Raw genomic sequence first — 17,179 nt, 5'->3', positions numbered from 1 at the left:
TAGAGAACAAGAAGCAAGCAATAATTTAGAGTCTTGAAATTAGCTGAATATAGTTTTTCATAATAAAAAAATATATTTATTGTATATACAGTGTGTGTGTGTGTGTGTGTGTGTGTGCGCACATACATACATATATTCTAAAGACCATTATTTTGTCTCTTAGCAATGGCTAACAATTTTAGTTGAACTCAAATTTCTGTCTTTCTTGTTATTTACATAACATCACCAGGGTTCACTGAAATTAGAAGTGAAAGAGGACTAATTTTTGCTTTAAGAAATGTACAGTCTTAAAAGAGGAAGCAGCAAGAAGTGTAATCAGGGGGAAATAATGAAATTTTGATTTTTTTTTACATATCCCCACTTAAGCTTGGTTACAGGCTAAGGAAGTCTCAGCTTGAATAATGGTTAAAGGCTCTGAAAAGGGTTAAAGGCTCTGAAAAAGCTGTGAAACTGTTATAATGCCAGAATCAGTGGCTTCTGAGTGAAGAGACACTTGGTCTTGGTAGGGTTGACTTTGAGACTGTATACGTAAGTACAGATACTGGGACAAGAAATCTTTTCACTGGGATGTTTCACACACAAGGGATTTTTGAACTGGGTTTGAAGAATAGCTCATTCTAATTCCGGTATTGGGAAAATTAGCTGAAATTACCTTTCACAACGAAAAACAACAATACTCCAGAGAAAAAGGAAAACTGAGAAAGTAACGTTTGGATGGAGTTGATATGATCCTAAAAAAGTGAGAGGTGAGAATTCAGAAAACAAAAGACAATGCATGAACTGCTGTATGGATGTGACAGAAGCAAAGATGGTTTGTAAGCATAGAGACATATGGAGAGAAATAGTGGATGGTGTTGGTATATGGTGTTGTATTTCCTTTTTTAAAAATCTCACATCTTCAATTTCTTTTGCTTGCTATTGCTTCTTCCCTTTTCATGCTTTGCATAATATTACTTATCCCAAAAGGGAACATATATACTTCAAAGAGGTGACTAGCCTGTCAAAATTGATTGGGCAACAATCTGCTTATGGATGTGCATATCTCCCCCAATCCAGCAGCAACAGCCATTTGATGGAACTTAGCAACAGAAGGTGAAAAGTGAAATGTGGTTTGTCTGCTTATGGCTTAGCATGATGTGGAAACCCAGCTACAACTGTTGATAAACCAGTTTGCGGCTTATTGGTGTATGCAAACACAACTGATGACATTCAATATGATCAGTAACGTTCACTTCTGTGCATTAATTGCATTCTCATTAGAGCAGCACTCAACTTCTAGTTAAGCAAGTAACAGGACAAGGGATTTGTTCTTTCCTAGCCAATTCTAGTGCATCAACCAGAGAAAGTATACAAGTTAACAGTGATGACTTTTTTCTTTAAGTAGTAGACTGAGTGGGATAAAGGGAGCAGCCCTTGTCTTTTTTTGCTTGTCTATTTCTCTTTCCACACCCCCACTTCATATTTACATGTTATTGGAGGTGCCTGGGATTGTTCAGGGCATCCTGTTTTGATGGCCTTTTCCAACCTGAGATTTTCAGGCTTTGTTGCAGGGCAGAGAAAGATGAGATTATTATCCGACCTTGTCTCTCCACCAACAGCTGCTCAATGACACCTATCTTAATAAAAGAATCTTCGTTAAGCATAGTTTTGTGAATTTTTAAAAAAAATCATCCCAAACTGGGACAACCCTTTTTTCCCCCCTTTGTTTCAACCCTCAATATGGTGTCCCTCTGGCACAACTTTGCAGAATAATCGGCAACTGCCTATGTCCTGCAGTAAAGCAATGTCTCTAACTGCCACCCCCGTTTATTTCTAAGGATAACCGGCAGCCTATTGAACGTTTCTCTGCACAATGGAAAGACTTGGTGACCCCGGAGCTTCCCCTGAGATTGGGCTCATCTCCCACCCTCCCAGCCTGTCTGCCTTCACCGGGTAGAGGTGATGGCAACCCAAGACACGTGGAAGGCACCAGCTCGCGGGCGGCGGGGCACCACTCACAGCATGGCAAAGCGCTCCGGCGGCCGCGCACGTGAGCACCGCCCGGCCTCTTCCCTGTTCGCCGGCGCCTGGCGCTCAGGAAATCACGTCAGCATCTCCCCTCCTCGTTGGGGCGGCGTGACCGAGTCAGCCTGCACCCGCTTGCCGGCAAGGTCTTTGCTGGACTGCTGCCGGACTGCTGCTCGGGTGGGAGCCGCATCGCTATAGGGCGCGCACGGCCGCCAGCCCGCCCCCCACTGGCCGCTGGCTGCTCCCCAAAGGGCCGGAGATAGAGAAGTTCAAAGAGCAGAGGATCCGGCGCGTCGCAATTCTCTGGGAGATTTCTGCTAGATATTTCGAAAGGAGAGCTTAAAAGGCTGCCTCGAAGCTACTCCTTCGGTGGTGTCCTCGCTGGAAGAAGAAGGTAGATTTGGGGGATTGGGGCCACTGTGTTGATGGCGGGTCTGGAATAACTAGGCTGCTTATGAAATGCTTGCACTGGACGTGATTTTGAAGGGAAAAAAAAGATGTTGAAGCCGGTCACCTTCCGTAACCAGCAGTATCTTTGCAGTATCTGCTGCAATCATGACTAAGACGGGTGGCCAATATATAAATGAATCGTAAGATTAAAATGGGACAAACCGTGTTCCATACTAACTAGAATGGAAAGTATTTTAGGAACTATTTCTTGAAAAAAGAGCACGTGGTAAACCGAAGCTGTGCGTGAATGAGATAGCAAGTGAAATGAAATGAAATAAATGCAGAATCATCTAGTTGACACCCCCTTTCCCCCCCTTTTTGGCATCTGCAGAATTTTGTGAAGCTGTGGATGAGAGTGTAGAGAACTAGCATTGTACTACAAAAAGTATTTTTCAGATTCATCCATGAGCCTATGGAACATTAGAAGAACTCACCTTCATCACTGTAAGGAGAAAAATTCTTCCATGGTGGAAAGTGGTTGTGCATCTCTGTGTTTCTGTTCTTCTGTCTGGAGCCTGCTAGTATATGGAAATAGTTTATCATTCTCTTACTATGGCAATCTGGCTGATGTGTCTGGATTAAGATTCAGAGGAGATCTTGGAAGAATGCCCATTCCCTTTTTAGATAGGCTGTTTCTTTCTCCCTTTTTCTTTCAATCTTTCACTTGCATTCCATTGATAGACTTAACTAACTCTGTGTGAAAGTCCTTTCTGTCATTCAGCCAACTTGGCTTCAATTGCTGACATTCCCTTGGTGATCAGTTGAGTGAAATTTCTTTGGCAGTAGCCTTTTGCTGTACAAGGACACCCAACACTTGATACTAATAATTATTACAGTAGTTCTGTTATTAATAGAACTTTTGAAGCTATTGTATACTTTCCTAGCACTCCTTCTTTGTGCTAGTGCATATAAATTCTCTGAGCAAATTCTGAAAGAGCTATCTTTTTTCTTCTAGGACTTTGTGAAATTGAAAGTTTAGTAATTTGCAGCCCAGTCTTGTGTTCATGTAATTGGAAGTAAGTCCAATTAATTCAGTGACATTTATTCCCAGGTAAGTTCACCTAAGGATCCAGTTTTAGAGGCTGTTGTTTCTGTGGTCTCTTTGTTCTAGATTATCTTTCAGTACTTACAGGGTTGATGTATGAATTTATGTTATTAGCTGAGTAATTTAGAGAGATCAAAATGATTTTTATAGCAAAGTTTTCCCATGTTGCCTATCTGTTTTAGTGCACCAGATTCTGGAGCAGTTCCAAGTAAGATTTTATTTAAGGTTGAAGTTTACACTTTATGTGAGTTAGACTTGGTCAAGCCACCATCAGATATTCTGGTAGGTGTTAGTTTAAGTTATGTTTTGTCCTAAAGGTGTTGTAATACCAGCTGAAGACAAAGTAAAGATGTTGTTCAGTAGGAAAGTAGACCATGAGCTCAACCTGTTCTGGATGAGGTTTCTCTTAAAAACAGCTTTTCAGCCTGGGAGGGTTCTTTGATTCTTAGCTGTTGCTGGATGCCAGGTGACAACTGTGAGAAAGAACATGTTTGTGTAATTACATCTAGTATGCCACCTATGATTCTCCTTAGCCAATTAGATTTTGTAGCAGTTATCTGTATCTTGGTCATACCCCCTTCTTGACAGTTTCAATATACCCTATGTAGCTACCATTGAAAAATGTCTTGAAGCACCAATTGATGTAGATGTGTCTGTTGAAAGATCTGCACTAATTGTCAGTTGTTTTCTCAGCACAGTTTAAGGTGGTGGTTATATTAGTCTTCAACTCTAGATATCATGTGAAAAGGTGAAAGGTCCCCCGTGCAAGCACCGAGTCATGTTTGACCCTTTGGAGGGAAGCTGCTTTTGCGACATTTTCTTGGCAGACTATAGTAGGGTGCTTTGCCATTGCCTTCCCCAGTCATCATAGATATCATAGGCTATGATTATTTGAGATTATAGACATCATAGGCCATGATTATCTGAGAGACTATTTCTTCTGCTACAAACCTGCTTGAATGCTTTGATTTACAAGAAAGAAGATCCCCTGCTTTTGATGTCTATTATCAGAGGTTCTCAAAGTTTCTCCGTTCATGGGATCCTTATATCTGAGTAATTTTTTTACAGCACCACTAGGCCAAAAGAAATACCTAACCGTTCCATTACTTAAGTAGTTAGGTCCAAATTTAAAATATCCCATGGTGCCCCTGTGAGTTTGCTAAAAACACCCCAGAGTGCTGTGGCTCACAGTTTGGGAACCACAGGTCTATATATTAGGCAAACAGGAGAGGGCTTTCTTCCACATCACTCCCAACTATGGAATACCAAGTCTGCATCTCTCCATTCCTAGTCCAACATCTTAATCACTACATCACATTAGCTTTCTTAGGGAGTTGTGCTTAAACCCCTTTGAAGAACAGCTAAGATGTGTATCTTCTTTCAAAATGCCTCTCTTCCATGAAGCTTTAAAAACCTTTAGTTTTTATTTTTGTATTTTGAACTGGAGTTGCTTTTAGCTACCATGAGTATTCAATGCGACTAGAAAGGCAGAAAACAAAGAAAACCATTCTCTGCTGAAAACTGTCCTCTATAATTTCCTGGGTCCCTGAAGAAACTTGTTAGTGTATCTTGGGAAAATGCATGTTATTGAGCTTTCTCACTCTGAACTAATCCATTTGTTTATGTCTCTGCATTTTGTGTGCATGTATAATGTAGGGAAGGGGTACATTACTTCTTACAATAAAAAAAAATGCTTATGGTTAGCAGGGTGAAAGGGAACCTTGATTTTTCCCGTATTTGATTCACTGACTGTAGAGTATAGCATACTAACCCATGGTTAACTAATATAATTTACATGCCTAGATCCACACCATCTCAAAAAATTTCAACCCATACAATGTTTTTTTAAACACTGCAATTGTTAATTGATAAGGGTCTTGCAGTCTCTCTCACATCTAATCTGCAGCTGCATAACCAACCTGCCCTCCCCTTTTCTCCCACCCTTCCTCCGGCTTATCTCAATTTAAATTCTACATCAGTCTAGCTACTCTATGCATCTTACAAAGAGAGCTGTGGCTCACAAAAGCTTACTGTATGTCTTTCAATCAAATTTGTTAAGTCAGAAAAGGTGCTACCATACATCTGATTTTAGGCTCATGCAATATGCTGACATAATTTGGGTGTGCAAAACACACTGAACTGCTAACCAGACAAGATTTTATCCTTGCATGGTTTGAGAACTTAGCATCTGTGTTCCAACTTTCTGAAGCCTGATTGAGTTCAACTAGCAGTGCTTGACTGGAAGAAAGCTTCTGCAGCAGGGAAGTATATATTAGAGAGAGACCAGTTTAAATTCCTCTCATTCTTATCTTATAATAATTAGGCACTCATTTACCTTCTGGGTATGAATGGAACACAAATGTAATTTGCTCTGATCATTACCAATTCTGGTAATGATGAGCAACATATAGATAAGTTTGCAGTGTAAGCACAAGCTTTTGTGAAATGAGCTGTCCTGAATGGAAAATGAGTTGCACTGAAAGAGAGCAAGTTATAATTGTAACATGCACCTTCTTAATTTGGAATTAAAGTCCCTGAATGTGTCAAGGATTTCAGCTTTAGAAAGACATTTAGGATAACTGAATTGGCTTATTTGCTAATACACTTATTTTGAGTTGCTTAGGATTATTTTTAATGAATTTATTTTCTTCTTTTAGCTCATGAGACTGAATTTATGTTGTAAATCATGGATGATACTGCTTTGTCACTTGGAACAATAGATGTTTCCTATTTGTCATCTTCAGCAGAATGCACTGTCACAAGATGTAAACATTCCAGTGAAGAATGGGTAAGCAAAATGTATGCTCTTTCAGTTTTCCTGTGCTTCTTAACAAACAAGACTAGTGCCTTATTGAATGTATGAAAAAGTAACATATGATTATTCCTAAAAAATTAAGAATACAGGTAGTCTTTGCTTATGAACCACTTGTTCAGCGACCATTCAAAGTTGCAATGGCACTGAATGAGTGGTACTTACAACCGGTCCTCAAAGTTCGGGTTGTCGCAGTGCCCCTGCAGTCACATGATTGCGATTTGGGCACTTGGCAAATGGTTTGCACTTACAATGGTTGCAGCATCTCACAGTCACGTGATTGCTACTTGCAACCTTCCCTGCTGGCTTCCCACAAGCAAAGTTAACGGAAGGCCAGCAGGGAAGGTTGCAAGTCTCTCTGGTAAGTCCCCCAGCCGCCCTGTGCTTGCACCCTGCCACACTATCCACCCTGCAGCCTTCCTGGGCTTGTGCCCACCACACTGTCCACCCCCTGGCCTTCCTGTGCTCGTGACCTGCCGTGCTATCCACCCCCGGGGCCCTCCTGTGCTTCTGCGTGGCCTTACCTGGAACTTTCACTACTTCTCCCTTAATGACCCACGTGTGTTGATGTTACATTGGCAACCGAGACTGCCAGAATTACCACTGTTAAGTGATGCGGTCACATGACGTTACACTTTACGACTGCATTGCTTAGCAATCCCAGTCCCAATTGCCATCATAACCGCCCAGAGTCCCCTTTTCGGGAGAAATGGGCGGTGATAGAAATTTGAAATATAAATAAATAAATAAACAAACCTGAGGACTACCTGTAACACATTTAGATAGCTTTGTACAAAGCTCTTAGGACACGATATAATTGATAAAAATAATAAAGTACCATAACCCAGCACCCTTTTCATTCACAATATATCCATAGAAAAAGTGCAGATTCATATTATGACAAATAGTATAGGAACATATTTTCTAGACTTATTGCTTATAGTGATTCCTACAGCAGTTCTAGAAATGTAAAGATTCTCTACTTGGAATGATTGTGTATCAAATATAAAGACTTTGTATAATTTAATGGGAGGAGAAGTGATATGGCAGTATAGTTGATCTATATACATAAAGGCAAACATTTGTATATGTGAAAGTCTGTGAGGGTGTTTAATTATTTCCAGGAAGCCCAATGAAGACTGAATTTGGTTATGTATATGCACAATAAATAAATAATTTGTTCTTAAGTTTAGCCAGTTCATTTATAGAAAGCACTTTAAAGAAATTCAGAGCTGTCTGTTTTTATCTGCTATATTCATATTTTCTTTACTGTCACTATTTTCCAGGGAGAATGCAATTCTAGGCCTACTGTCTTCCGATCAGCCACTTTAAAATGGAAAGAGACCCTTCTGGGCAGGAATAGGCCGTTTGTGGGACGGTGTTGTTACGTATGCACTCCCCAAAGCTGGGTAAATGGGATTATATTAGTAACAAAGCGAAATGTGATTTTCATGTAATGGCAGTTAAATAGTTAAATTCAGAATTCAGTAGCTATGTACTTACCTTATACAGCTTACCTTCAGATTCTGCCTGGTGGTAATAGATTAGTATTTGATGTCTCTGTATTAATTAAAGACAGTAAAACAGATCTGTTCAGGCAAGATGAGGATGCATATATTTGTCTTTATTGTTGCATTGTTATTTTTCTGTTTGAACGGCCCAGAGTTGCTGGTGTACAAATTTAATAAGTGTGCATATGTTTTGAAAATAGCTGAGATTTTATGTGAGAACACTAAACTTTTACAAAATTTGGCAAACTTTCAGCTATAGTTTATTATTTGGGGGGGGGGGATTCCTGCCTCTTTAGAGATACTATATAGGTAAATTAGATGGTTATTGTGAACCATCTAATTTATATTCATTTATGCATTTCCCTCTCCCTTTCAGGACAAGCTTTTTAATACTAGTATCCCTTCCTTGGGTCTTCGTAATGTCATCTATATTAATGAAACACATACAAGGTAAATACTTTTTTTAGTGTAGTTAATACTGTGGTTTATTGAAAAGTATGTTGCACTCATCTGGGCAATAAGTAAAAAGGTTAAACGTTGTTGGTTTTGCTGAGGTACCTGCAGGGTAATCACATTTTGTCTTTCAGTGTTTACAGAAGAAACTCCCTAAATGACTCAGAACAGTGGTAATTTATAAAAGGGCTTTGCTTTTAGGGGAATCAAGAAAACATAGGCTGAAATTGTCAGTATTATTCAACTAAGAAAAGTATTAGTATGAGCAATTTGATGAGGCTAGCTTTCAGCCAGAAAATTAAAGTCTGTACATTGGCTGGGCTTGATGGTCATAGTTTTAAAAAATGTATTAGGCTTTTTGAAAGCTAGTTCTGCAAAGTGATACTGCAACAATTTGTATAAGTACTCATGAAAACAGATACTGATTTCGTTAGACAGAATGAAACTACTTATTTCCCCTGTAAAACTTATGTATGAGGATCAGAAGAAATGTAGATATTATGCAATATGTATATTTTCTGGTATAAGCTAGGTGCATTAATTTTGTGCTGTCAGCTGTCTGCTTTAATTTTTATATTAAAAAAAACACAAAAGTACAAGGAGAATTTCAAGTTTGTCAGGGATAGGAAGTCCTTTGGCACATTTAAGTCTACTACATTTGGCATGAATTTGAATAAACAAGAATTTACTTGCCAGATGCATATTTTTAAAGCCTTGTACTCTCATCTCATTTCAAGTTTATTTTTAATAGAATTCATGCTGAAAGCAGATTTTAATTAAGAGAGACTGTATAGACTTCAGATTGATAAGAGCTGCTTAAGTGTTTTCCTTTGGCAGCACACAAAAGAACAGATACTATTTTGCACTTAATGTCTACTGTAAATGTATGCACATAGTACCTTATGGCAAAAAAGGTAGAAATAATTTATATACTTATTCAATATAGCTTAATGAATTTCCATCAGAGCCCTTGTATTTCTTATCCAAAAAAGAAAGCAAGTTTCATGCTGCATTCCAACTACAGAACTCCCAATTTCTGCCTACAAACTTCATCTTTGAAGGTTATAATCAGGAGTCAATCTAATCTAATCTAATCTAATCTAATCTAATCTAATCACTTTTATTCTAACTAGGCATGACTGCACAACCATGATGGTTCTTTAATCATGCTGCAGTGCAACCTTTGCAATTTCTGTCAAATTGTATTACAAAATGCATTTGTTATTTTATAATACGAACAGCACACTGGAACTCAAAAGAAGGACAAAATAGTTAATCCCATAATTTCTTTTTGGTTCTTTTTGGCTCACAGTTCAAAAGTGTTCTGCTAAACTGAACAATGATTTTAGCTTAGAAACAGATGTAGATATGGATGTAGAAAGCCATGTGTACCAAAGGGAGAGATCAAGTTCTTGTTAACTTTTGTTTTCCTGGTATTGTTCTTCCCTAACATGGTCTGACTTATCTGCTGCTTTATATTATCGTATTGTATACTATTGTTTTTAATCTTTATATGCTACTTAAAGTTGCTCTGGTATGTAAAGGGGCAAATAAATAAAGTGGCATTCCCTCCCATTTGATCCCAGAATTGCTATTACCTCTATAAATTCTTCATCATCATCACCATCACCATCAACAAAATTATCTGTCCTCCACCTTCAAATGCTCTTCCAGAATGATTTACTAGCTTTCTTTACCTTTACACCTTGTGTATTTGAGCTAATCAACCAAACCATGTTAGAATCTACCTTGGTCTTATCATCATCTCCAGTACAATAGGATTCCAGAACAAAGTGATCTAGAGTATGGTAGCTGTGTGGCCTTGAGAGAAGGTACAACTTCTTTAAGTGCTGCGTGACCTGAAACATCTTTTCTCTTTTGAATCCACAGCTCTTCATTGTCCTAGTACACAATGACAAGTACAGTTCTGGATTTATTATTATCATAAACATGCATTGGCTACATATCATGAAATGATGCCATGTCTGTGTTGTGTATGAAAGTTAGTCCATTGTGCATCATAGTCTTGCATCATTTAAGTCATTTCTGTCTCTGTGCACAAAAGTGATTCAAAATAGCAGTTATGTCTACAGTCAATATTAAAGCAACCAAAATGTCTCTCAGAGCTTCCTTTGTGTGGAAGAAATCTTTTCTTTATGCAGTTGATAAATTCATTGGTAGAGAACATTTTCAGATTGGGGGCTTCAGTTGATTTCCTGAAAGGCACAAGAGTTCTGCTCCGAAAAGTGCCAGGGATAGAGTAAAAAGTAGGTGGATATATCTCACTGCTGTCTTCCAGTGCCACGGAGTTTCTGTTTTTAGTTCTGAATGGGATTCCACTTCCCCAGACGCAGATTCATGGTTCTCCTGGACACACAGCTCCTGCTCAAAGAGCAGGTGACAGCTATGGCCAGGAGGGCTTTTGCTTAGATCTGCCTGGTGCATCAGTTACACCCTTTCTAGACTGTGGTTCCTTCTCACACTTACTCATGCCTTGGTTGCTTCAGATGTGGACTAATGCCATGCACTCTCTCTGGAGCTACCTTGGAAGATTCTTTGGAAGCTGTGGCTGATCAGAATGTAGAGACATGAGCAGTTATGGGCATGGCTCAATCTGCCCTTTTAATACTTATATTGTGTGAGCTACAGTAGTTACCAATAAGCTTCTATGTGCAGTTCAAGGTGTTGGTTGACTCCTACAAAGCCCTTCATGATACAGGGCCTGGCTACCTGAGGGACTGCCCTTTCCCATACCAGAAGAGCTAACCAAGTAGGCATGTTCGAGGTCCTGGCTTTGAAGCAGAAATCAGGAAGTGGCTGTCAAGGATAGCAGAAGGCAGGAAAGAGAAGCTCTGGCCACCTTTGACACTACTAAATCTTTGGCAGCAAATTGTAATTTGTAAAGCATGAAAAACAAATAACATTTTGAAGGCTGCACAAAAACTTGGGGATTTGCAGTTGCTTATTCCTAATTTAGGTCTTTGTATATCCGTGGATGTGCTCAGGTTTTAACCATCCAGAATTTTATCTGCGTCTGACTCATGCCATGGTCTCAATTGCCACATATGCCTGTGAAAGTTGGACATTAAAAAAGGAAGATAGAAGAAGAATTGATGCATTCGAATTGTGGTGTTGGTGAAGATTATTGAAAATACCATGGACTGCCAGAAGAAAAAACAAATCAGTTTTAGAAGAAATACTGTCATGAGTATGGGTGGTGAGCAGGAGGAGGCCCCTATCCAGGGGGGAAAATGCATGTGTAGTTTAGAGACTTTGAGCTGTCATTCAAAGAAACCCAGAACAGACCCGCCTTGAGTTTTGGGGTTTATCTGTCTGGGTTTTCCCACGCTCCTTCAGTTTGGTAGGATTTTCTGTCTACAGTAGCAGTTAAATAAAACATTAGAGACTTTCTCATCTCGGCATGGTCTTTACTCAACCAGGACAAATACAACCAGAATGTTTCCTAGAGGCAAAGATAACTAGGCTTAAACTCTCATACTTTGGGTACATCGTCAGGAAAGACCGATTGCTTGAAAAGGACATCATGTTTGGTTAAGTCGAGGGCCAGCGGAAAAGAGGAAGACCTTCAACGCGATGGATTGATACAGTTACAACAACAATGGATGCAAACATTGGAACAGTCGGGCATATGGCGCAAGACCGAACAGCATTTCATTCTAGGGTTGCCAGGAGTCATAAACGACTCAATGGCAACTAATAACAACAACAATTTTATCTGTGCATCAAGTGTTCATTTGAGAAATGTTCTGATGACTAATCAGAAAAAATCAGCTAGTATACATCATGTGTCATTTTAATATCTATTTGTATTTTGAGTGAATAAATTCTAGTTAAGTTCCAGAGATTGTTAAGCATTTAGATGAATTTCTTTAAAATTTATTTTAATGTATTTCTTTTCTTTGTATTAACAAGAAAAGCAAAATGCTGTATTTGCCTCTTTGATGCTTGTTATGCATAAATACTTACAGTATTTAAAACCTTTAAATCTTCAGTGCTTGAAAATTCTGAATGTTAGAATAACCTGGTAAAAAAAAAAAGGCTCAGCGGCGCTTTAAGAAGGATTTTTCAGCAATTCATATAATTGTTGCAGATCGTATGCATTTTTTCTTGTTAGTTTTTCATCTTACATTTAGTTTTGAAGATCTTTTATTTTACTAAGAATTCCCAGTTAAAATCACAATTTGAAATCTTTGTTAACGTCACACTTTGACATTGGAACGTAGAGGCCTGGCTTATGCTTGGATTGAAACACAAGGCAAGAATTGTTTCATTCATCAATTCTAATCCTTTAATCCTTCTTGGTACCAATATGTTACATCTTCCCTGATCAAGAGTTTTATCCATGCCCAGTTAGGCAATCTGACAATTATATCTTTATATTTCACTATAAAACCTCCATAACCTACTAAGTCCTACCTTGATGCTATATGCTATATTCACATTGAAGGTTTTTGTTTTATGTTTTGCTTTTTTGATGCATAGCTTCTATACTAGTTCTTATCTAGTATCTTTTTTTGCGAAATCTGTTCTCTGATTCTCAGAGACTGCCTGGACAAGTCCCTGCAGCTTTCTTGGCAAGGCTATTCAGAAGTGGTTTACCATTGCCTCCTTCCTAGGGTGATTGACCCAAGCTCACCCAGCTGGTTTTGTGCCTAAGGCGGGACTAGAACCCACAGTCTCCTGGTTCTAGCCTGGTGCCTAAACCACTTCACCAAACTGGTTCTCAGTTTATTGCATCACTGTTCAGACAAAGCTGTACTTCTCAGGAGCTATTGTTTTTAACCATGGGAGGCTGATTTCATACACCACATAATCTATAATTTTCCAAGTATCAATCCTGAAAATCTATTGCCAAATCACCTTTGATGGGCAATCTATAAGTATTAAACTATGTGTAATATATTCTTTCCTCACAGCCCTCTGAGAGGGAAGTAATGTATTGCATTAAAATCAAGGGAGCTGCTATAGTCTCAGTTTCAGTGTCTCTCCCCACTTGGTAGAAACCTTCTTTGAGGTATGTCTAGGAATATTTTATTAGTGCCGGCAGCTCTTCAACCTCTTGGAAAGTTTCTGTACCTTATTTGTTTAATTAGGCAATGATAAATGGGAGATGAGATAGTGCTGCCAAATAATCTACATGGGATCATCACAAAGAGAGTTCAACTCAAATAAAACTTTACTTTTTTTTTAAAGATGGATAGAATGAAAGATGCAGGTAAACAAACAAACTATCAAATGCTGGCTTGTCCATGATTACTTTACCAAACTGGGCCTTGTTTAAAAAATCAAAGTTTAAGCAAATCTTGGATGAGCTGTTTCACATGTTGCCCTGGGCCATAATGTCAGTTTTGACTTGGCCCTTTGAGTGAATCTGTCATTGTGGGTTGCAAATCATGGTTTATTGTTTAACATGAATGAAGCCATCAGTTGTGGTTTGTTCTGTAAACAAGCTGTGGTTTCAGCCTAATGTATGAAGTTGTCTAAGTATGAAAGCAGCAACCCTTAAGAGGAATCATTAAATCAGTTCTACGGAACGTATTCTTGCTTTTGGCTTCAGGAGAGCATCCTTTGCCATGTAGTAAGACTCATTTTGTAACAATTAGACAAAAAATGACCATATTGCAGTTATTTTGTTGCCAGATCAAAATATTTTTGTTTACCCAGGCATTTTAGATTTGTCCAATTTACTGTATTTATGTACTTTTAATCTTATTTTTAGTAATGTATTTTATTTTATAGCCTTTTATGGTTATATGACATATTATATGTAGTTAGTATATTTTGTATAAATGTTTTATATATATGCAATCTCTTCACTTGTTCAAATTGGTTTAAATCCATATATGTTATAGCCAAATGCTGCATAGTGCAGTTATAGTAGTACAAAAGCCTAGGAACAAGTTTATGATCAGGCCAAGTGTTAATAGGTACTTGTAGAGTACGGTACCAGTAACCTAGAGACTGTGTGTGGTTTCAAGCCATTGGAGGGAGGCAGCTTGGAGTGCTTTAAAGAATGCAAATAGATGCACTTTGTTTCCTAGATGGCTCCTGTTCCCATTCTCCACCATAATCCCCAATACAGAAAAAAAGAGCCAAAAACATAGTTCACTCTCTTCCAGAAATGTCATAGTATCATCAGGCAACCTTCTGCAGACATCCAGAAGATTGGGAGCCAACTTGCAGTAACCAGCCTCTTGTAATTTCTCATCCCTATTGAAAAGGAAGGAAGAAAAACGGGCCAGGGTTACATCACTACTATATACATTCCCATCATGCTGTTCCTTTTCAGGTTATACAGCATTTTTCAAAGCGTAGGAAAGGAGTAAGAAATAATAAGCCAAAGAAGTTACGTAGTAGGTGAAGCAAAGAAAATTAAACATGTAAATCTAGGTTACACCAGCACCATTCACTATACCTGCCCATACTTTCTGTTCTTGCAAACCAATTTTGCTTTTACCACAAACATATTCCTCATACTTTCCTTTTTTTTTCATTTATTCATCACTAAGTGAAAAGATTTGGGTATTCTTGTTCTCCATAAGGATCTAAATCTAAACCTATTTTTTCCTCATCTATTATGGAAGACAGTAGCCTTTATGATGTTGGTGATTACTTACATTGGATGCTAGGTAGAATGAATTAAGAACATAAGAAATGCCCTGGGGGAATCAGGCCAACCAACCCATCTTGCTTTCTGTGTATCGTGGGTATATTCATTCAGAATGTTCTCTAACAAGGCAGTTGCCTTCTCCCAGTTGTGTTTCCCAATAGTTGGTACATATGATATGCTGCTTGTGATTCTAGGGGTAGTAAATTTCCCTGTAGACTAGTAGACAGTCCTCCCTTAATTTAGCAAGTCCCGTTTAAAACCATCTAAATTAATGGCTGCCCCACATCTGTTGGCAGTAAATTCCAAGTTTAGCTATGTGTTGTATAAGCTAATGAAGTACTTTATTTTACAGGTAGTCCTCACTTACTGATGGTAATCAAGACTGGGCACTCTGTTGCTAAGCAACACGGTTGTAAGAAACAACATTTTTGAGCTTCTCTGAAACTTTAAGCAATTCAAACAACGGCAGTTCCGGCAGTCCCAGTTGACATCATTAGGCAAATCCCACGTGGTCACAGTGTCCCTCGGGCACATGGTCATAAATTGCGACCTCCTGCTGGCTTCCCCATTGACTTTGCTTGTTGAAAGCAGCCGTGAAGGTCGCAAATGATGATCGTGTGACTGTGAGTCTATGCAACCGTTGTAATTGCAAGCCAGTTGTCAAGTGCCCGAATCGCAATCGCGTGACCATGGGGATGCTGCAGTGGCCTCAACTACGAGGACCAGTTGTAGTCCCCCTCATTCAGTGCCATCATAACTTTGAACAGTTGCTGAACGAGCCAATGTTAAGCAAGGATTACCTGTAATCAATACTGAATTTTCCCACATTTAGTTTTAATGAGTGACCCCAAGTTTTGTTTTGACTCATTGATTCATTTATTTATGCATTTATATGGCTACCCAACCTCAAATGATATGACTCATGATGGGTTGATTTAAACTGAACATACGTTGCTCACGAGTTTGCATCATGTATTTCTGTCTCTGTTTTTTCTGTCACTTTACATCAGAACCAAATCAGCACCTAAACTCAAAATGTGACCTCTATTAATTTCAATACTGAGAATGATATGATTATTTTGCCAGCCATTTAAGTGAGAAATTTTTAATAATAGGTCTCTTTAAATTCTTGTGTAATGTTACAGGTACAGAGGTTGGCTTGCCCGGCGGCTCTGTTACATTCTTTTTGTGCAAGAGCGAGATGTTCGTAAGGGCATGTTTGCAAATAATGTGATGGAAAATGTGCTGAATAATAGCCGGTAAGAGAAAGATGATAGTGATTATTGTAATTGAAGAAGTTCTTGTTTATGAATAATAAAAGTTCAACATACTATAATGGGAAGGCCCTAGAATTGTTTTTTCTTGTACAGCAGAACCTCTGCATTTTAAAAACAATTATTTTGAATTTCTTCCTGTGTATGTATCAGCTATAATATCTTGAAATCCTCCTTCCAAAGAGTCATTGTTATGTCCTTGTGTCTGGCTGTGTGACATTTATTATATAGATGTATCTTCAGTGGCATGCAACTTTGTTGGGATTCAGCCACACTTTACCTTTGTCTAGCATACTGCAGACTGCACTTCAAAAAGAAATTGATAGAACAAGGACAATGGTTAAATTTGATTTTATCTACATGTACCTTTAATTGTTTATAGGTACATTTAATTATTTACAGGTGTAGTTAATATGATTCCTGTTTAGTCAGGTACTGTTTAATTTTCCCTTAAGTAACATTGAAATCACCATTGTGTAATAACACAGGAATATGGGTTGTGTAATTCTGCTCTCCAATGTTCTATAAGGACTCTCTGAGTTCTTTGTGCTGCTAATCATGAATGCTTATACAGGTACATACATCTGTGTATGTAAATATATGCACAGACTTACGTTTGTGTATTTTTAACCTTGAAATGTCATGCTATATAGCATTTTAAGTGAAAAAAATCATGAATATTCCAATGAGAAACTACTGCAGTTTATAGTTAATTAGCATAATACATGGGAGATTTCTTTGATACCTGAGGATTTGTTTTCTTTAAACTGAAAATATATTATCTGAAGTACGTGCAATCTACAGTGGTATCTAAATTCACTTTATTATATTTGTAATATTTAGAGTGCAGAATGCTTTTATACAGGAGGCTTCAGAATCATCAGCTGTAAATGGTCCTGATCAGCTGGACTCTAGAAACATTAACAGAATCAAAAAGAAAGCTAGAAGGATCCTTCAAGAAATGGTAGCAAATGTCTCTCCTTCTCTGATTAGGTA

The 17,179-nt window shown here is 38.3% G+C and overlaps 1 protein-coding gene across 4 annotated transcripts in view; it reads left to right on the top strand.

The window, feature by feature from the left end:
• The first annotated feature begins 2,196 nt into the window (after positions 1-2,196).
• The window catches only part of GPAM (glycerol-3-phosphate acyltransferase, mitochondrial), a 39,272-nt gene continuing 24,289 nt past the window's right edge, over positions 2,197-17,179 (top strand). The window contains exons 1-7 of one of the 4 annotated variants that reach the window (XM_063307152.1): positions 2,198-2,401; positions 3,413-3,508; positions 6,160-6,290; positions 7,601-7,723; positions 8,202-8,275; positions 16,055-16,168; positions 17,027-17,176. In XM_063307152.1, coding sequence (XP_063163222.1) covers positions 6,189-6,290; positions 7,601-7,723; positions 8,202-8,275; positions 16,055-16,168; positions 17,027-17,176 — 563 coding nt within the window. In that variant the 5' untranslated portion in view covers positions 2,198-2,401; positions 3,413-3,508; positions 6,160-6,188. Of the gene's footprint in view, positions 2,402-3,412; positions 3,509-6,159; positions 6,302-7,600; positions 7,724-8,201; positions 8,276-16,054; positions 16,169-17,026; positions 17,177-17,179 lie in introns of those variants that run through there. The other 3 variants (XM_063307153.1, XM_063307151.1, XM_063307154.1) reach the window with 3 other exon arrangements.

Source organism: Candoia aspera, chromosome 6 (assembly GCF_035149785.1).
Source record: "Candoia aspera isolate rCanAsp1 chromosome 6, rCanAsp1.hap2, whole genome shotgun sequence".
NCBI classification, from domain to species: Eukaryota; Metazoa; Chordata; class Lepidosauria; order Squamata; family Boidae; genus Candoia; species Candoia aspera.
Note: the sequence above shows the minus strand (reverse complement) of the source record. Positions and strands in the feature narration are given on the sequence as shown.